The 20,770-nt window shown below is 34.6% G+C and overlaps 1 protein-coding gene across 1 annotated transcript in view; it reads left to right on the top strand.

The window, feature by feature from the left end:
- Positions 1–20,770, top strand: part of LOC108729893 (uncharacterized) — an 88,872-nt gene that overhangs the window by 21,288 nt on the left and 46,814 nt on the right. Inside the window, exon 2 of the mRNA XM_018459247.1 lies at positions 18,538–18,616. Within this exon, the coding sequence (XP_018314749.1) occupies positions 18,538–18,616 (79 nt within the window). The remainder of the gene's footprint in view (positions 1–18,537; positions 18,617–20,770) is intronic.

Raw genomic sequence — 20,770 nt, 5'->3', positions numbered from 1 at the left:
ATCATTAAATTAGATTCTTTAGTGAAATTAAGAGATCGTGGTATTAAAAAAATCGACTTTCTCTAATTTGAATGCACATTTAAAAATATCATATCGATATCGGAAATAACTATGGTAATCAGATCAATCATGACGATATTTCTACATGAGCATACAACTCAAGCGAAGTTGTTTTTTAAATAAGCAGCGCTCTCTCTCTCTCTCTCATATCTTTATTTACTAGGATGTATTGCTGTCCAGTTTGCTATTCGTAGTGAATGTAGGTTTTCCGCTTGGCTTGGCGTTGATTTTAAACGAGTATAGATATTTACGCAGGACATGCTCTCCAGCTTGCGACAAATAACTCGAGCACTTCCTCTTGCTTTCCCTCTCTGGAACATGGCACTCACGGAGACAACCCAACCGAGTAACCCGCGCACTTGACTTACCTTCCCTACTGGCGACGCGTAAAACAGCCTTTACGACGGGCGCGTACAAACATCGTTCTCGTCCTCTCAGTGGATAACGCCAAGGCGGTTCGTCATTGTCCCTTAAAGGAGCCGCGTGCGCAGCTCGTTAAGGACAAAATTCTCCGGCTTATCACCGCCAGGGGCAGAAGGAGGGGGTGAGGGAGTTTAACTAATTAACCGAGGAAAGGACAGGCCTCGCGGGTATTTCGCTGTAATTAGCGACGAAATGCACGCCCGTAATGACATTTGCGAGGGAACATCTAGCTTCTTTCCCTCTCCCTCACCAGCGCGTGTCTTCTTATACAATTTTCAAAAGTCACGTCGCGGTCGTTCCTCTCTGCCTTTTCATTGTACAACGATCTTGCTAAGAACGATGCGCACAATAACAATTCTGTATCGCGGAATTAAAGATCCTTATTGCAAAAAAAGTCGCAGTATTTTATATTTTTAAGATGATATTGCCTAAATTGATTTTTGAAAAATACAATTTTGCCCTGAATTTTCCAAGAGTATGGAATTATATATCTAAATAACCGTATATCTTTTTATTTTACAGATACAGGAAGTTTAATGAAATTTAGTTATCTTTGCACTTTATATATAAATAGATACATATGTTGTGATCTTTATAGATACCTTGCTCTTTTATATATAAATATCTGTAAAGACAATATATATGTATCTATTTAAAATCATATGTATATTATATGACAATATTATATGTATATAAATCTGTAAAGATGACAATATCGTATTTATCTATTTAAAACCGTATATATTATGAGAAAAATAAGAAAGAGGAAATATATATATAAAATAAATTTAGAAAACTACACAAGCATATAAAACAATATAATATTGTCAATATTCTCATCATTATTTAAACAATGCAATTTGTAAAAGAAAATCGTAAGAATCTTACTTTCATATTTGTAGAGTTCGTGATTTAGCTGATTTTATATATATATATAAACAAGCCACAAATATATGAATTGTGAGTTTTTACTTCTTTAATTATCTGAACATATCATGTTTTCATCAGAATTAATAAAGTACAATGTTTAATTACCGAGAAATAAGGAGGTGCATCTTTAGGAGACTTGTCAGTATCGGCTTTTCTCTCTTTTCTCCGATTTTCCTCTATATAATATATTGATTTTCCTCTTTTTTTTTTGCGAAATTAAGTGTCATTTCGTTCCTCTCTTCTTTGTAATTATCTTCTTAATTGATTGGTATTAAAGTATGTTTAGCAATTACTAGCTTCATAAAACTTACAATAAGAACGTTTATAAAATATTAAGAATGTTTATAAAATATTATCTCATAAAAGATATATGTTGTTTTTTTTATTGTCGGTATTGTCAACTGTAAAATTATTAGTTGTGTTTAAAATTCTTTATTTTTGCGGTCTAGCAAAAGTTATTTCCAGTCATAATTCAAATATTCAAGTATATTGTCACTTTTATTATTCGACTTCGTTTGTTTTCCTCTTTACGATTATAAACTGCAGAACTTTTTAACGATCTGGTCGATAGTGGATGATAGCTTTTTTTTCGCAGTCATTCCCGCGCTGTAGGGACAAAATCCCATTTCCGTCCATCAATTTTACTACGATTTTTATAATTTTCACCATTTTTATCTCTTGAGCATCTCGAACATTTGACACTGCATGATCAAAGGACTTCACTAAAAATGAACCCTCGACGTTGTTTATGCTCGTCGATAATTTCCGGCGACGCGCGACTGCGTAAATTGCGCGCATGCATGAGCCGTGAGTTCACGCAATTCAGGCAAAATGTTATATTTGTCGTTAAAGCGTTAATATGCGTATATAAGCGTGATGCGACGCAGCGCAAGCATTACGCTGGCAAATGCACCATTGATCACGACGCGATCGATACTGAAACTCGATATTATCGTGCGATTTAATTGTGCCGCCGCGTAATTATCTCGACGACAACAATAACAATAACAGCACGGGCGTGAAAAGTTTGGCAATTTGCGCGTCGTCCACGAGCGATAATGCAGAAAGCTCGCCCGAAGCGACACATATTCAGGAGTTTCGCGTTTCTCGATAATCTCGATATTTTTTTTTCGCGATGAACGATGTAGACTATATTTTTCTAAGAAGAGGCACGTCCATCCGAGTCAAACATGACGGAGCAATCTACAGCCAGCTAAGATTTCAATTTCACAGTTATTATTCGGAAAATTGAGCACGTAAGATTGACGTGGAGATGGAAAAATAATTTCTATACCAAACTATTTTCTCAAACAGAATTGAAGATTTCCTTATTTGTATTTTAATAACATTTGTTAAGACACGCTAGACGGTTTATGTTGAAAAGTAATTAAAAGCTGCCAGGATTTAACTCTCCGTCTGCAATCATATTTTTAGTATTTTTATTCTCTCCGTCCAGCTCAAGTTTTTTTTACTATTCTAGGCTTTCAAAAAATGTGGAAAAATTCAGAGTTACTTTTCAACATCTTTATCAAATAATTTTTTAACAAGATATTTTAGAAGGAGGAAAACCAGATTCCGCTTTCCCGTTATTTTGGAGTGTAAAATTTCGCTAAAAGAAAAGATTGCAGACGGAGCGTTAAAACTGATATGCAAGGTATTATATAAACCCTTTGCATTCTTAAGTTGAGTGTGACTCGACATCAATTTTATTCGCACGAGCTCCTATGTCGAGTTACACTTAACATTTTAAAATTGCCAGTTAAATATGTATTATATTTTCGAAAAAAATTTGGAGTACAAAGGGTTAACTTTCGAATAATATTAATTAACGAAATATATACAAATGTTATTCTAAATTTTTTTCTACTTACTCGCATAAACTACTTCGTAAGCATCTGCGCAATACTCCAAATACTTTTTGATATACGCCGCAACACATTTTATCGTAGAACGTCAGACACGTCCCAAACGTCTAGATAGTTGCGGATAGTCCGATGGGAGGATCTACGAAGGATCTACAAATGGGGTCACCGAGAAGTTCAAGTGTTACGTTAGAAATTTGTGAGGCGGGCCGGGGACTATGTGACGATAATTTTTCGAGCGCGGATCGCACGAGGGAGTACGAAATCAAAGAGTAGATAGTAACTCGCGACGATTCGCAGAATAAGTCAAGAAACGAGGCGAATCCGTAATGAAGCCGCAGAGGGAGAAGGGGGGGGGGAGGATATGCATTATTCACGCGCGGGCCCAAAGTGTTTGTATTTTAAAGTGACGCGCGCGCACATTAATATTGTATAACGCGAAAGTAGCTCGATGCATCGCGCAAAGTCGATTCGAATTCCGAACTTTGCCGTAGCATCGATATTATTCCTTGCTTACTAATGCGACTCGCCTAGGGAACCTTGTCGGATAATACAAAGTGATGGAAAATTAAATAACGAACTTTCTAGTCCAGCGACACATTTTGAACTTCTTATCCTTTTATCCCGTAGGAGTTCTCGACCTAATTTCGTGCCGATAACCGTTTCGATTTAAAAGACGTGTACGATTGACGTCGCGAAAATTTACGCCATTGGCAACGCGATTACTTCTGGCGAGACAACATCGAGTTTCATGACAAGTTGAGGATGAAAGAGCAAGTGAACCTGCAAAGCGCAGGTTAATTTTGTCACACAGACAAAAAAAGAAATACATTATGACACTATTTTTTCAGAGAACGCCTAATACATATTAAATTTCATATAATAAAATTCGTAGTACTTTGTAATATTATCTAAAATGTTATTATCACTGAGTAATACAATATTGTTATTGTATTACGATGTGTAAATTTTACGTACAAGGAAATAGATCACTCTTAATTAATGGGTATAATTTTTTCATATAACATATAACACTTCTTAAATGATAGACCATTTATAATCTAAATTTCTATAAACGTAAATTACCTAATTATTAAATATAACAAATAAATAATATTTCCTAAAACAAACATATAAATAAAATATGATAATTAAGCTAATAGAAAACGAGCGCGGTAAGTAGTGTGCGAATTTGATTGAAATTAAGAGATCTATTCCGTAACTCTTAATGCTACAGTTACAGAATAGGCTCCTAAATATATTTAATAATTACATAACCGTAAAATAACATTTTGGTTATGGTAATTTACGTTTATAGAAGTTTAGATATAAATAGTCTATCATTTAAAAAGTGTTATATGTTATATGACATTTGAGCCATCTTCAAAATTACGTAAAATTAAGATCATTTCTTTAAACCTGGAAATTGCACGAAGGAATTAGATTTAGTTTTACCTGATTTTGCTAAAAATGACTTAAATGTGAGCTGAAACATTATTCTGCCGTTATATGTAATTATTAAATATACTTAATTTCAAAGAAATTGATGCACTCGTCTACTATTAGCCCAGTTGTCATATCTCATCTAATTATTAATTTAAAAGGGAAGAAAGAATAAGCATACTATCAAATTCAATTTTGAAATGCTATGAAGTAGATATGCAGTTTAATGTCTCCTCAAAATAATTCCAATAAAATATATAATAGCATAAAATTGCTTAAAAAATTAACATCATTTATAATGTATCTGTTAATATTGACCACTAGAAAGTTCGAACTGATATATAACGAACAAAATTTTTAAATAAACTAATAAAGAAAGATCAAGAACAAACAAAAATAAGATCATAAGTATTATAATTTATTATGACATCAAAATTCATCACAAAAATTATTATTGAAACAATATCTAATATATGGAACGTTTCGATTTAATTCAGTCTTCTTCAGTCACTTAAAAATTACAAATAGAAAACGATAAAAAGTAATTTAAAACAATAATTGAATGTTAGAAAAATTTTTATGCGCTTGTCTTATCTTTAGCATTTAGCATGGAAGATTGAATCTCCTAATGATCACTGCAGGCATATTTTAGCGTTCACTTATACATCAAATTTATATTTCGACAGTATTCTAGGGCTATAAACTGTATTTCTTTCCACGTTTACATGACTTCACGTTCAACATCTTGTAGCAAACTTGGAAGGGAATCTGGGGACGCATCATTTAACGATGTTCGATAAGAATTAACTGTCGTGAACTCGAGTTGAACGTCGGCAAGTTTCAGTCGAACGGGCATTCCCCGTGCGGGAGCGGACTTAATATTTAAAAATAGCGCGCAATTTAGCGGAAGCGTGCCGGCGTGGCTCGATTGGCCCGCCGAGATTTTGGTAGGGCCAAGCGATCGGAAGGCAACCACAGTGCAGATACGTGATTGGCTGATTGGCTGGCCGATTTCTAAGTCCGGGCACGCCACGCAACGCGACTCTAACTCAACAACGAGAACGCTCGCCTCCTGACTGGAATTTTTTCCATGTAATTACGTACGCTCGCCCGCCCCCCATGGACCACCCAACTAAATTCTAACCCTATCGATTCGACCCACCGACGACCCCGAATATTTTTTACGTTGTATCGCAGAGTTCACTGCGAGGTAGACGTGCGGAATACGTATTGTCTGTTTTGTGAAATTTGAAGTGCTAACCATGAATCCGGAAATACTCATCACTTCGTTTTTTTTAATTCTATAAAGCTGTCGTTTGAATGATATTGTATTGCTATCGATATGTAAATTTTATATACATACAAGGAAATAGATCACTCTTAATTAATGTAACACAAATTTTTCACAGTTTTTCATGACAAAATATTTATAATCTAGACGTTTATTAACACAAATAATCTAATTATTAACTTGAAAGGAAAGAAAGAATAAGTACATTATCAATTCAATCTTGAGATGATATGAAACAGTATGAAATCCAATTATGCGTAGTATCTCCTCATATACTTAAAAAATGTATCAATGAATTATAACTACATTAAGTCGGACATTAAGTCGGACATTGATTAACGATCATTCATTGGACCAAAAATGAACAAAATTCTTTTCATTGTGGATGTTCAAAGAGTATTCGTACAGTTGAGAAATTTAGCTTCTAAAATCAGGAATACATGCGAAACTCGTTTGTTTATGTTAGAACAGAATTTATTGTATAAAATTGTATAAAATTTATTGTATAAAATTGTTAATTAATGTTTATTTTCTACAAATAAGACTTTTAATTTTTTAAATAAATTTCCTTATACGAATACTTTTTGCACTCACTGTATACTTATGTATGAGTATATATATACATACATACTATGTTATTGCATAAAAAATTGCAGCAGCGTGCAATATATTAAAAGCACTTATTGGTTTTTAATTAATAAATTACATCGTCCAATCAATATTAATATTTTCCGAGAGAACATGGGATAATTAATTAAAAATTTATTTTTCCTAAACGGAGAGAATGAGGGTTGGACTATGGACAGCGCATAGAATGTAGATAATGGGATTAATCATATAGAGATTGCCTTCCTTTCTCCAATGTATAAAGTTTTCAGAGATCAATCATTCAGAAAATAAAATGCGTCGTTTCTGATTACATGAAATTTGCGTTAATTAAAAATACGTGAATACTTATCGACATTGAAGTCTCTAATTCTTGCGATTTCTTGTAACGTGATGTAAATGATCACGCTGTTGTATAGTAATTAAATTGTTTAAACATCCCCTAATTTATATTCGATTTTACCGTCGTGTCGCATGTTCTATGTCGTCACCTCTGCCAGATAGTAACAAGAGTATAAGGTCGCGGGATGCGACCTTCGCGATTGTCGGGTCACCAGGGGTTGGTGGGCCCAGCGGCACGCGTGTAAATTCGCGGATCGCCCTGCGTGCAGCAGCTTGGCTGCCCTGGAATGCGAGGGGCGGTGGCGACCGAGGGGACAGGAGGTGCGGAGGTGGCTACAAATTGCAACCATTACTCTTGCAGTCGCGCACCGCTCCCCCGATCCACCGCTCCGCGGCATCGCGGCCGCGCGGGGCGCGCGCTTCTCGTTGCGAACGGCGGCGTCCGACTATTGTGTATGAAATGATTATGGTGGCGCGGTATGAGGTCGCGGGGTCGCGCGAAGCCGTACGTCACTTAGATTGGCCCGTTGGCAGTTACAAAAGGCGGGTGGCGCGCGCGGACGACGCGATTATGCGCTGCAACGACGGCGTCGATGTCGGAAGCTGGGGCGCGTTCTCTTTCGTGGGCCGTTGTCTCGCGACGGCTGTCGTCGGGAGATCGTTTGAATTTATGACCGCGCTCGCGTTTTCGCGTTACTCTTTGCCGAAGTAGGATTAGATAGAGCGGCATCTGCTGCATGCAACAATGGAAAACGCCGTGCACGATTTTCAACGTTATCGTTGAAGTGAAGTTGACGGCGTATTTCGTTGCTTTCTTTATATTGTACACTGTACAGGATGATCGTGTCAATGAAATATTGCACTCTCCTTTCATATATTCGTTGGTAACGTATGACCGCAACGAGGAAAATCTTTTTGTCTTTGTATCGCAGCATTTAAATAATTAAATACGCTGGGAATGGAGATTAGCTCTACAAAAGAGATTTATTTTTTAAACAAATACACACATTGATTCGCATTCAATATGCGATTATATTTTTTTAATATATAGCTATTTGTTCCTCTACATATTAATAAATAAATTTATTCGATATATGAAAAACGGATAATTTTAACAAGAGTTATATTATTTAAATCAAAACTAAGTAACGTATGAGATAAGTATTAGTAGAGGTTTTTATAATACGTAAATTAGTCAAAGTAAAATTAGATTCAAAGAAAACATATCAATATCTAAATAGTGACAATACGATTCTTGCTGTAGTAAATTTTAACTTCAAAACGAAGTAAAAAGAATCAGCTCAGTTCCTTTTTGATCCTTTTGCATAAAATTATCCTTTTCAGCAATTTGCTTAACATGTCATGAAATTTAAACGCAAATGAAGAGAAGTAAAATATTTTTGAACCACACACTACACGTTTTAAAAAGTGCAAGTTAAATCCGAAAATTTCCCGATTCTCTATTTCCGAAATTCACTGACCTTTTTTATTTTTATATATGTAGGACAACGATTAAAAATAGATTTGGTTTCAATCGATTTGGATTTTTTCATAAATAATTAATTCCACAGAAGGATATTTTTTGCACGAATTCGCTTAAAATATGCAATTACATCTTTTTTAATTTTATTATATTTTTACGTTATTATATTTATTTATTTTTCTTATATCGATCGGACATCAATACTATAATAATCTTATTTATATTTTTATATTTGTGCGTAATGTAGCAATCTTTAATTTATTATTGAAATATATATATATTTTTAAATTTTCTTGTTTATTTTTATTGAAAGTTTTGAGTATAATGATGAGAATTCTAATGAGCTAATAAAGACACATAAATTATGATGGAGGAATTAACTTGCTATGATTATATGCAAAAAAGATGCACGATATATCACACGGTACAAATGCTATAATTAGCACGCCATCCCTTACGCAGTGCAGCAGCGCGGCGCCATTGAGAGCGGCCGGCGCATTCAAGCCCGCCGTATTGAACGCCGGCCACATTTCGAGTCGGTATTTCAACAGAAATGCGGAGTCCTTTTACATTGCATCGCACCGTCCAGTCAATCCGTCTGCGGACGTCGTGACGCCCCCTCTTGCCTTCATCCCCGAAAAAGGAAGGGAGGTACGGCTGAAGGCTCGCACAAAGCCGGGCTTGCTTAATAAGTGCTTACCCCTTTTTCGCGTTTCAGAGATCGCCCTTCTCTACCGTGCCGTACAACGGGGTAAACAAAAGAACTTCCGCCGACAAAGGGCCCACCAAGATTAGCCCCCGCGGGCCCTTTCGCGGCAACCAGCGCGAATTCGCGAATTCCTTTTTTTCGACCGCGGGATTAGCGGGATTAAAAGAGAACTCGCTAACGCCACCGCCGACGCTGTTATTTATCAGTTCTTTCATTAGGATGCGGAGAAGTTGTCGGCCACGTTATTGTCGGAATGTCAATTATCTCGACTACGTATCGCTTTAATTACTATGCAGTATACGCAGAACAGCTCAACGTGTTGATATGCTTTGAAAATCTTCATCTAAAACTCACAGAGAGATGATGGGAAAATTACAACTCGGCTAACTTGTAATCATAAAAAGAAGAAACAGCAAAATGTAACGAAACATTGTTCAATAGATAAGAAATATATAAAAAGGATATTTTCTATGAGGAGCTAAAACATATTGCGGCAGAAACGTTATGAAGAGACGGAGAGAAATGAAATGTTGGTAAGATGGAAGGTAATCGTAAAAAGTTGTGAAAGGGAAATATGGAAGGTATAAACGATAAAGAATGAAAAAAATGATAATGCTTACAGGAAAAATGTGTCAGGTCTGCGACGCTAATGATGAATACATGTTAAGAAGAAATAAGGATAGAAAGCGATTTTTATTGTACATTTCCTGGGACGCGTGTGTGGAAATAACGCACGAGACGACGTTGAGAATTATCTACATGAAACTGAAAAACGTCGGAAAAATTACTCCCCACGGTAATTCCATTAACCCTCTTGAGGAGAGGTTAAACAGAATAAAGGAGTAAAATATTTGCTGGATAATTTATGCGATGGCCTCAAAGTCGACCGCGACAAACGATCTATCCGTTAGAGAGGCCCGGGAAGACACCCGGTAGTGCCGCTTGTTTCGCTCTACGGCCAAGCAAGTTTTAACTGCGGCTATAAATAACGTGGCGCAATTAAAGGGCCCGACCCCGGCAAAGAGTGTAGCGAAACGATGGAAATGATGTCGTGTCGTGGGCTAATAGCGTAATGCGTGCATGTCGAGTCTAGCTGGGCCGAGTCGAGCCGGGCGAGTCGCACTGGCTGGTACGAAACTCACCCGGGCGCGCTTTTAACGGTCGAACTTGTAACCGCGCGTGTACACGGTGATAACTTCCGCCATCCTGCGTTCTGTGAGCGCGGTATACGAGGATCAGCCGCGCCGACTCACCTCAAACTGTCGACCGTTTTTTACTTTACTTAATTGGCTTCATATACCTATGGAATACCTGGGCGCATCAGCTTCGCTCTCCTTCTTTTTACCCAAGACTTGAAAGTGAAGAACAAAATCGATACGTTTTTTTTTTAAAAAGGTATTCTCCTTCTATATATATAACTCCTAAATAACTTGAAAATAAAAAAATTTGTCGCGAATTAATCTCGACTTAATTGCTCCAATGATTGTGATAAGTTTCTAATTTTAGAATTATAATTTCAAGAGATATTTCGTTGAGGGAATTGTAGAGAATTTACGATATATGTATAACTATCATGTATCTATAAAATTCATTAATTTAAAGAATTTGATAAAAGTGGATTATTTAAAAAAAAATAGGGTATGTATATATATATATATATTATATTACAAAGGAACTAAAAAAGTATATTATTTATTAAGTTAAACAAAATTGTTAATCTGTATTTGCTATCTCATGAGTCATTAACTAAATAATGATTGCTTTGTTGCGTAAGCCAGAGAAATATTATCAGATTATGTTAAGAAGCATATAGATTAATAAGTGAAGATTAGATATTGCTACGCGGTTAGATATTTTGCGAGATTTATCGACCTCGTATAAATTCCATAATGAAATTATCGCTCCGATACGATTGGATATCGAAATATGCCCGGTCAAGCCCACGTGCAACATTAATTACTCGATCTGCAAGATCATAAATAAATTGATGAATTAACAATTTGGCATCCCTTGTGATTAACGGCTCGCGGTTATAAAATTAATAGGCCATATTATCAGCGATTTTCACAGTCTATCAATTATTCTTGACATTACTAAATAATAAAATAATCGTCACAATAACCTACCGAATTAATAAATTAATTCATTTTGTTATTAATTTAGTATAAAATACGTATTTTTCTTACAAATACCTGAATAATATAAATAAATTTCCATTAATTCCAAGTTCTTTAAACGTGCATGTGAAATATTTTAATTTATTGCACTCTTGTGCACTTGAGTGGTTAATTATCGCAATTTTGTGAATTAAATGAAGGATTATTTTTCTTTATGTTCAATGCAAATTATATTAAAAATACAGTTATGATATAAATTATCGTTACGGTAAAATTTATACATTGAGAAAAAGAATTGTTCATTTGACTGAATTAATTGTTTATTGGACTAAATTAATTTAGTTGTCTTTATTTCTTTCGTTGAAAACATTTGTATTCAAATATAATAGGCTTGATTTAAATACATGCATTCTTCAATGAAAAAAAATAAAGACGATCTAAACTTAATCAAATGAACAATTATTTTTCGCTGTGTATTATTATATAAGTAGCCCGAATCCTTATACATACTACATAATATCGAAATATATTTGCAATGGATATTTATACACCATCAGTTTTAATATACACTTAATTTGTATACATTTCATTTAGATATAGAAACTGAAACAATAGAGTAAAGAGATTTTAAAATTTGAAAATAGTAGAAAGATTATAGTATAATTCTAATTTATAATAAAAGTTTCCCAATTTTTCCTCAGGCAAATACCTTCTGCGATGTATTTTTAGATTATTTTCACCTGATTAATGTCGAAAATGTCATTAGCTGTCGTAAGCTTTATATTTTCAGTACCACATTCTCTGCAATATTATTTTTTAAATTGCAGATCTAAAACAAAATCTGCTAAATTAAATATTTATAATTAAATAAAAATAAAAATTATATAATTTATGTAACTCGAAATCTAAACTGAAATCTAAATTAATTATAAAAATAATAAAAATGTGAGCCAATATAAGTCAACACAGAATAATAGTGTGTAATAATTACACGGAGAGAATTTTCTTTTAAAATTTACCCTGAAAATATGGTAATTGTGGTATAATATTTTAAAGATTTCAACCATGCACTTCAGTAAAATTAATCAAACTTATTTTATACTTTATTGTAGTTTTATCAATGAATGAGAGATTTACATTAAAATTCTTCGAAATATAATGTTGTCCCCCGACTATCATATTTTCAGGGTAAACTCCAAGAAAAAATTCTCTCCGTGTATGTATATTAATAATAAATGACAAACGTTTCGGCCCTAATTTAAGTCCTCTTCAGTGTGAGAGATAATTAATAATTGAGCATTATAATACAATGAAAAAGTGCAATTGAGGCGCTTACAATTAGTAGAACACGGAGATATGTCGCATATTTAAAGTTCATATGAAAGTTCAAATATAAAATCATTAACCGTTAATATAGTAGATATTTAGCAGAATACATATTTCGATAGTCAGATATATTAAAACTAAAATATTAAACAAAACGATAAACTATCTTAGTTTAAATAGCAATTGCTTATAAAATATTGCTTATAAAAATTGCTTACATTAAAATAAAATTTCAAAATTTGTCCGATAAGAGCATGTATGGAAACGTTTTTTATAGGATATTATTTACTAATGAAAAACGTCAAAACAAGAGGACGTATATATGTAACTACTAAAATAAACAATAAAAGATAAAGTGATTAAGATTTTGAGAAAAGGTCGATATATAATAAATCCAGTATACCTAATTCGGTAAAAATAATTTATTCATTTAAATTTCTAGGACGTAGAAATTGTTAATATATATTGACATTTTCGTTCAATCTAAATTCGATATAGGACGATAAGGTTTATTAAAGATTGCTAAAGTATCTTATTAAAAATTATATGTAATGTTATAATTATAATAGTTTTTTGCTAGTTGAAAACAGAAATTTTGAAACAAATAAATTTTGTTCTGACATTGTACGCAAATATATATATTCATTAAATTGTTCGATTGTACGTGTCTACAGCTAAAAATAAAATGGAATGCGATTATACTCAGAAAAAATCTACTTCAAATCGACGAGAAAATTCATAGAACAATCCACTGAACGGATTACATTGTTAGTAAGTGCATTAACGCTATGGATCGTTAGTACGAACGCGCACGCTACGCGAAAATATCGTGAAAAATCCGCGATCGGCGAGGCGACGTCCGCCGTGACGTCGTGACGTCGCGACGCTGTCGGCGACGAAACGTCACGGACAATGCTCGTTTTATTACGAAGTTCGGCGACGGAGAAACGGCCGATTATTATTCGCCTCGCGTTGTCATATTCCATTAGCGTTGCTGCCTGTTACAGACTCCGCTCAGCTTCGCTCGCGCTCGTGCTCGCTCTCGCTCTCGCCTACGCTCTTGCATTCGCTGTCGCTCGCTCAACCGCCGGGCGGTTAGTTCGAGGAACAATTCACAACGCGATATAGGAATCACCCTTCAACCGCGTGCTGGAGATGACATCGATACTCGACTTCCTCTCTCTCTCTCTCTCTCTCTCTCTCTCTCTCCCTCCCTCCCTCTCCCTCTCTCTCTCCTCTTCCGTTCTTTCGCAGTGTCTCTCTCGTTCTCTGTGTCACTGCTCTCTCTCCCATCCCCTCTCTCTTTCTCTCGCGCGCGTTACTGCATCCGCGTACACCCGCGTATCGACTAAACTTCGCGGCGACGCCGACGCCCGCAACGATTAGCTGCGTCGCGGTGGCGAATGTCGGGAGTTTCGTTCCGCCGCGCTGCATTTAACCCCTTGACGCCCGGATTTTCTCTTCCGCCGTTGCGTACAAGTGGATTACCAATAAATCAATCCGCGTGAGCATTTCGATCCGCGGGAAACAAATCGAGAAAAACAATTAGCGAAAACGATTGCCGCGTTTGCCGATCGCAGTGTTCCGCGACGAGCGATTGCACACAGCTTCACTGCATTATAAACCGAGGAAGCGAATTCACACTTCATTCATGCGAGAAAACGCTTAAATTTATCGATTCTTGCTATACACTTACTCGTTCTTAGACGCAATCAATTGGATAATTATCATTGAATACTATTGAAAAAAATAATAGAGGTTAATCGGACTCTCGAAATTTGAACAAGTACGAGGGTAAATCAAATATAAACGGGAACTTTTTTTTATAATTTATTGGACGAAAATAAAAATATAAAGAAAATAAATTATTTTTCTACATAGTTCCCTGCTACATTGATACATTTTTGATACATTTTTATATTACAGCAGATAGGGAGTTTGGCGATTCTGTTTTTATAAAAAGTAGTAGGTTGTATCAGCCAATTGCGCACGAATTCCTCTATACTGGCATCGTCCTCGAATCGTTGTCCTCCCAATTAGTGATGCATTTCGACACAAGAATCTCGGAATATCGTCTCGGAACTTCTCGTATCATTAAAAGAAACACTTCCGAGATTATCATATGTTATTTGTTTTTCTTGTCTCGTCTCGTCTCGACATCTTTATAACAGTTATAATTATGTAATGTGTTGCCTGGTTATATAAATATTTCAAATAAATGAACCGAGATAGTCAATATTCTCTCTCTCTCTCAAATTCGGGAATCTAATAAGCGAGAATGTCGGCCCATCGAGACGAGAAAATTGTATCTATTATTTGTTTATGTCGAGCCTAAATCTCGGTATCAGTATTTTCTTGTCTCGTCTCGCTCAAATGCATCACTATTCCCGATTTTTCTTTTAGCGGTCCAAACAAATGATAATCGCATTGGGATAAATCTTTCCGTGTGATTATCATTTATTTGGGCCGCTGAAAGAAGAATTGGGAGGACAATGTGATTCGTGGACGATGCCAGTGTAAAGGAATTTATGCGCAATTGGCTGCAGATTACAACCTACTACTTTTTATGAAAACGGGATCGTCAAACTCTCTATCCGCTGTCAAAAATGTATTGATGTAGCAGGGAACTGTGAAAAAAAATAATTTGTTTTCTTCATATTTTTATTTTCGTTCAAAATAACAAAAAAAATTCTCGTTTATATTTGATTTACTCTCATTAATATTTAACAAAGACGAGTCAGAATAAAAATGTGTGATAATTCGTGCGTTATAATTTAACAAAGTAAATTATATTTAATCCTTTTATCCTTCTTATATCATTTAATACAACGATTGCATTTAATACAACGATGCATGTCAAGGTTGCAGTGGAGTTTGTTTAGTTAATTTAGTATAAAAACTACTTGATGGTTCGAATATGGAAATTGGAAGAGACTCTGTTCGCCGCATACTAGAATTTCGTGCGGACACTGCATACATAATTGATTGTTTGAATTTTGGATATTGCTGATGATGGTTTGGATTGAGCCGAAATGTCTGATTGTCTTGTTAAATGATGTAAGAAGAATTTAAATACAATTTACTTTATTAAATTATAACACACGAATTGCTGCGCAGGATTTTTATTCTCATTTGCCTTTATTGAAAATTTACCTTTGAAAAAACTCACAAACAGATATAAACTTCGAAAATACTGTGTGAAAATATCATGAATTGCCGTATCCTGATAAAATTATTAAAAAATACGCGAAGTGATTATTGTATCACATCTGTGTTTATGAATTTTTATTGGTCTAGATTTCATTTATTAGAGCATTCTCTACGTGTAAATGATCATTTATCGTTTTATTTTGTTTTTATTTCAAGCCAAATTTATAGTTTTTAAAGACAATAAATGAGGATGCTTTATAAAATAAATTTCAGTGTTTGCGTAAAACCGAAGATCGACTTTGCTTTAGCTTCTCAAGCAGTCTTACGCAGCATCTTCAATGGCTCCGTGAAATACTCTCACCTCCTCTTTCTCTAATAAATCAGACCCTCCTTCTCCATCTCCTCAAAGTGCAACAAACATCTACCAAATCATCAATTTTCGGACGGCCTCATGAAATGCTCGCGGACCGACGTGTAAACAATTTGCGCAAGTAGCCGCGATAATGGAGGAGCAGAAGGATAAGGGGGATGAGGATAAGGTACAGGGCGGTGGCGCTGAGAGAGGAGGTGTTTGGTTAGCTCACACAAAGGACGAAGCGCACCGCTGCGCACACAACGGAATCAGCCCGCTACTCTAACAAGGAACATCCACAAACTACCCCTCTGCGAGGGGCTGGAATGGCGAAGGGATGGTGGTAGGGACTTGCTACAGGACCTCAACGGTTTGCGGAACGTCCGGAAGTTAGCGACACGGATACGAGCAAACGTCTTGCAGGAGCGGGCGTGATGGAAAATGTTTTCAGAATGAAGTGATTTCACTGAAAAAAAATTTGCAGATTTTAAATAAATATTTACTCTAGTACTACTAACGAAATATTTATTTATAGTAAATAAATATTTATTCGAAATAAAACAGTTGTGTTTAAATCGAATAAATATATATTTACATTTAGTAAATATTTCGTTAGTACTATTAGAGTAAATATTTATTTAAAATTTGCAAATTTTTTTTCTGTGTTGTAACGAGGAAGGATGTGTTCATGAATTTATGATTATGTTAAAATTTTTATCTAAAATTATGTTAAAATTCTATTATGATAAAATCTAAAAAGAAATTGCGAATTTCAATTTCAATGAAATTCGAAAGAAATGTATTAATTACGCGCTTATATTTTAGTTCACTTTAATATTTTAATTTCTAGTTAATTTAATGGATAATAAAAAATTAATGATCAAGCATGTATAATCCTCTTTCTTTTTTATATACCCCTCTTTACTCAATATTGATTTATTTGAACAATCTCGCTATTTTCCCGTTGTCTATTCAATTTTCACTTTTCTACTTTTACTATCTCATCACAAGAATAGAACAACTTCCTCGAATTGGCGAGAGCTGTTTCTTCTTTTTATATTAGTTTTTCTTCACTCTATCGCTTTTTCCGCTTTCCTATCTTTCTTCTTTTTTTCAACGTTTTTTCCTTACCTCCCCTCTTGATATTTCCTTCCTTATCGGTTCTGGCCTCGGTTCTGCGGTTCCATCTTCTTGCCTCCGGCAGGTATCACTATCCCCGTTTTCTGGCATATGCTATTTCTTCCTCTCTTGATATCTCTAAACAACCTCGATTTCAGAAGTGTACAGCATATACGTGCGCTTCCTTGACGTTTATTATGCGATCGTCCATAAATCGGTCGTAACTTGTTTTAATTCCTTATCTTTCTTTTACGAGAACATAATTGCGTTAGTCACAGCATGATTGCTTGCAGTTCTTAATGACAGTTCGTGATTTATGATTTGCGTATCTGTCATGCTGTTGACACCCGGAAAATTATCACTTACGTACGCGATCGTAAGCTGCTACAGCGCAGAACAACGCGCGGATCAATATCGTTGCACACCTGTTGCACGACTTTTGAATCACTCTGTACGATGAATACGGCGGCCGTCTCAGTTACCATCGCGACGAAAACAAGAAGAATGCGAAAATCCTTGTCGCTTGATCGTCCGCCGCGCGACGTCGCAGCGCATTCATTATCAATCTCGCTACGGGCCAGTTCAAAGGCAGCGAAATTAATAACTGTTTGCGGAAACGCTGATCGAAAACTTCATGCTTCGCCATAGCCATCTTCGTTTTATTAATTCGCGTAAGCCACAAACGGCCTGCGGAGCGGTGCAGCGCAGCGATGAGAATGCACTTTATGCTTATATCGTAGCACAAGTCGTGCATGTCTGCGATACTCGCAATCGCATTTATTATTATAAAACTTGTTTATTTTGCAAGCGTAAACGTCGATATGTCTGGATGAAGTATGAACTTTTAACACAATGTTGTTAGAAACCGCGCGACAAGGTTTCATTTTTAAAGTTTTATCTATTTACTATGTTTTCCATATAGTCCATATATAAAATCAATATTTGCTTCATACTTTATCCATCAAATTTAACACAAACTAAAATAGACTTGAATTTCATATTAATTAGCCATTAAAATATTATATTAACAGATCTCAGTAATTATAATTCAGTATCTAATGAAGAATATATCATTATATAATTCGTTAAATACAATTAAAAAAGAATTAAGTAATATAGAGCTGAGTAGAGGGCGAAAGATAGATTATATATATTTAATTCATTAACTTAATATTTTATCTAATAGCCTTTAAATTCCTTACTGCCTTATATATTAATTAATTGCACAATTAATTAATCGTGACTTTTTTTCTATTTTACTTCTGTAATTTTTTCATAATCAAGTGTAATGTTTTCACTAATCGAGAAATCGTTGTGTTTTCAGATGTGAATATGGTAGCCGAACCAAAGCCTCACCAAACTGGACGTAAGCGACAGAACGTCTCCAAAACTGGCAACGACTGGTAAGTTACAAGTTTTTACATTTTTATATAAATATTTCTTCTATAAAATAATGAAACAAAAAACCTCGTGTCCCTTTATCTATTACGTATGTATCTGTTGCATATTAAAAGATCTTTATATATCCTTACATATGTTGCCTGAAAATTGCATTTCTGTGAGAAATTGAGCTTTTCTAAGCACTGATACACCATAAATTCATTATGTAGGTATATACATGACGTTGTATGTAAGGCCTGGCACTACGAAGCTATCTCACGTATTTGTACGAATTTGCAGACAATCTACTCAAAGTAGATCACGGTGTTCTTTGGCACGTAGTTGCACCATCTTATCTTATCTACTCGATTTTTCCCAGCGCAGCGCGTATAAATCTTCCAGTGAGAGGAGTTTCATTCAAAGGACCGCTTTATCCCAGCCTTAAGGTGCCGACGAACCCTAAACTCGATGTATAAACCCGCAAGCGCCGAGAACGTATTTTACGCGCGGAACGTGACCGTGAATTCACGAGCGCATGTTTGCGAAAGTTAACTTGCGCGAGATACATACACGGAATAAAAAGAAACCCGTAATTGCATCGTATTGCGCACGTAGAGGTTCCTTATGCTTTGATGGGCAATTTTAAGAGTCACGTGTTGCGATTCCATATGATAATATAACAGTAAACTAATATGAATCATCAAGGAAAACTTAAAACTATACAGTGTTTTATGGGGGACCATATACAAAAATATAGGATGTTTAGACACGAATTATTTAAAAAAGAGATATTTTTTAATGTACCGAAGAAATTACTAAATATAGATTTCTAGTAGTACATATTAAATTAAAGAAAATTAGCTCTGATGTATGCAATATTGGAAATTTCTATCTCTTTTGAGACGATAATCAATTTTATATTAAAACATTAATAACATCATTACAAAACGTATTTTATTTCACGTTGATTAAGAATTTGATTGAGGCTATATTTTCAGTAATCTGGTACAATACTCAACACGGAAAGTATTTCACCGCGAGAAAAAAAGGACTGGCGGAGACATTCTCTAGCAGCTGATGCATTATCCACGACAGATAGTGTCATGGCAAACGTCGATACCTTTTCACGAACTAAGTCGCGTATCTTCTCTTTTCTCCTTTTGCCATCTCTCACCATCTCTTTTTTCACTTTTTTCCTATTTCGATTGGAGCAGAGAAAAAGAAGTCGGTATTTTTCGAGTGCGCCAATTTAATTGATGCCAATTTTCGTTCAAATATTATAGTTTTAAAGTTTTAAGATGATTTTGATACACAATACAAATTTTGATATAACTACAAGTGAAGAGCGGACTTTCAAAATGCATTTTATCCAAAATATCATTTTTTTTAGTTAGAGTATTCAATAATAAAAGATACATATTATAAGCTATTTTTGAATGTTCAGAAAGTATTTCTTCAGCAAATTTATGTAGATATCGAAAAAATCTAGACACTTGATGTGTGTTATGTTTTTTAATTAGAGACAAACAAAATGCATTTGTTTAACAGTATTATTAGAAATTGTTTAACAATTTTGTTTAACATTTTACATCATATTGATCGGCAAATTGTTATTTTCTGTAAGGTGCGTGGTTTCCTTGTGATTTTCTTTCTCATTTTCTGAAAATTATAAATTTTAGACAAAACACATTTTGAAAGTCTGCTCCTCAAATCTGCTCGAAAATCTTAAACATAATTAAACTTAACTTCATAGCTAAAATTTAATTGTCGTCGCTTTTCATTAACTAAAAAATTGATCTTAAAATAAATTATCTTGAAGAAATAATATTTAATTCACGCTAAAGTTTATTTTAACTTTTTAAAGACTGCATTGATTGAAGAGCGAGAAATAATTAACATTAGATATAATTCACATTAAATTTATAAATAATAAAATATTCAATCATATTGAAATTAATTTCCAAGCAAACTTTGGATATAACAAACTAAACATGAAACAGTTTCACAGATTAGTTAAACTTTGTTTTGTACAGTAAACGCTACGTAAGCATACATTTACGTAGAACAAGGGTTAGCAGTCTAAACATCAAAATGATCCCATAGATATTGCTGAAATTAAAATTAATGGAGATATTGTTTTATAACATTATTATTTTTAAATATAATTTTTATATTTA

The sequence above is a fragment of the Mycetomoellerius zeteki genome, unplaced genomic scaffold, assembly GCF_001594055.1.
Source record: "Mycetomoellerius zeteki isolate Tzet28-1 unplaced genomic scaffold, Tzet1.0 scaffold81, whole genome shotgun sequence".
Classification (NCBI taxonomy): Eukaryota; Metazoa; Arthropoda; class Insecta; order Hymenoptera; family Formicidae; genus Mycetomoellerius; species Mycetomoellerius zeteki.
The sequence above is the reverse complement of the archived record's forward strand: the minus strand, read 5'-3'. Positions and strand labels throughout refer to the sequence as shown.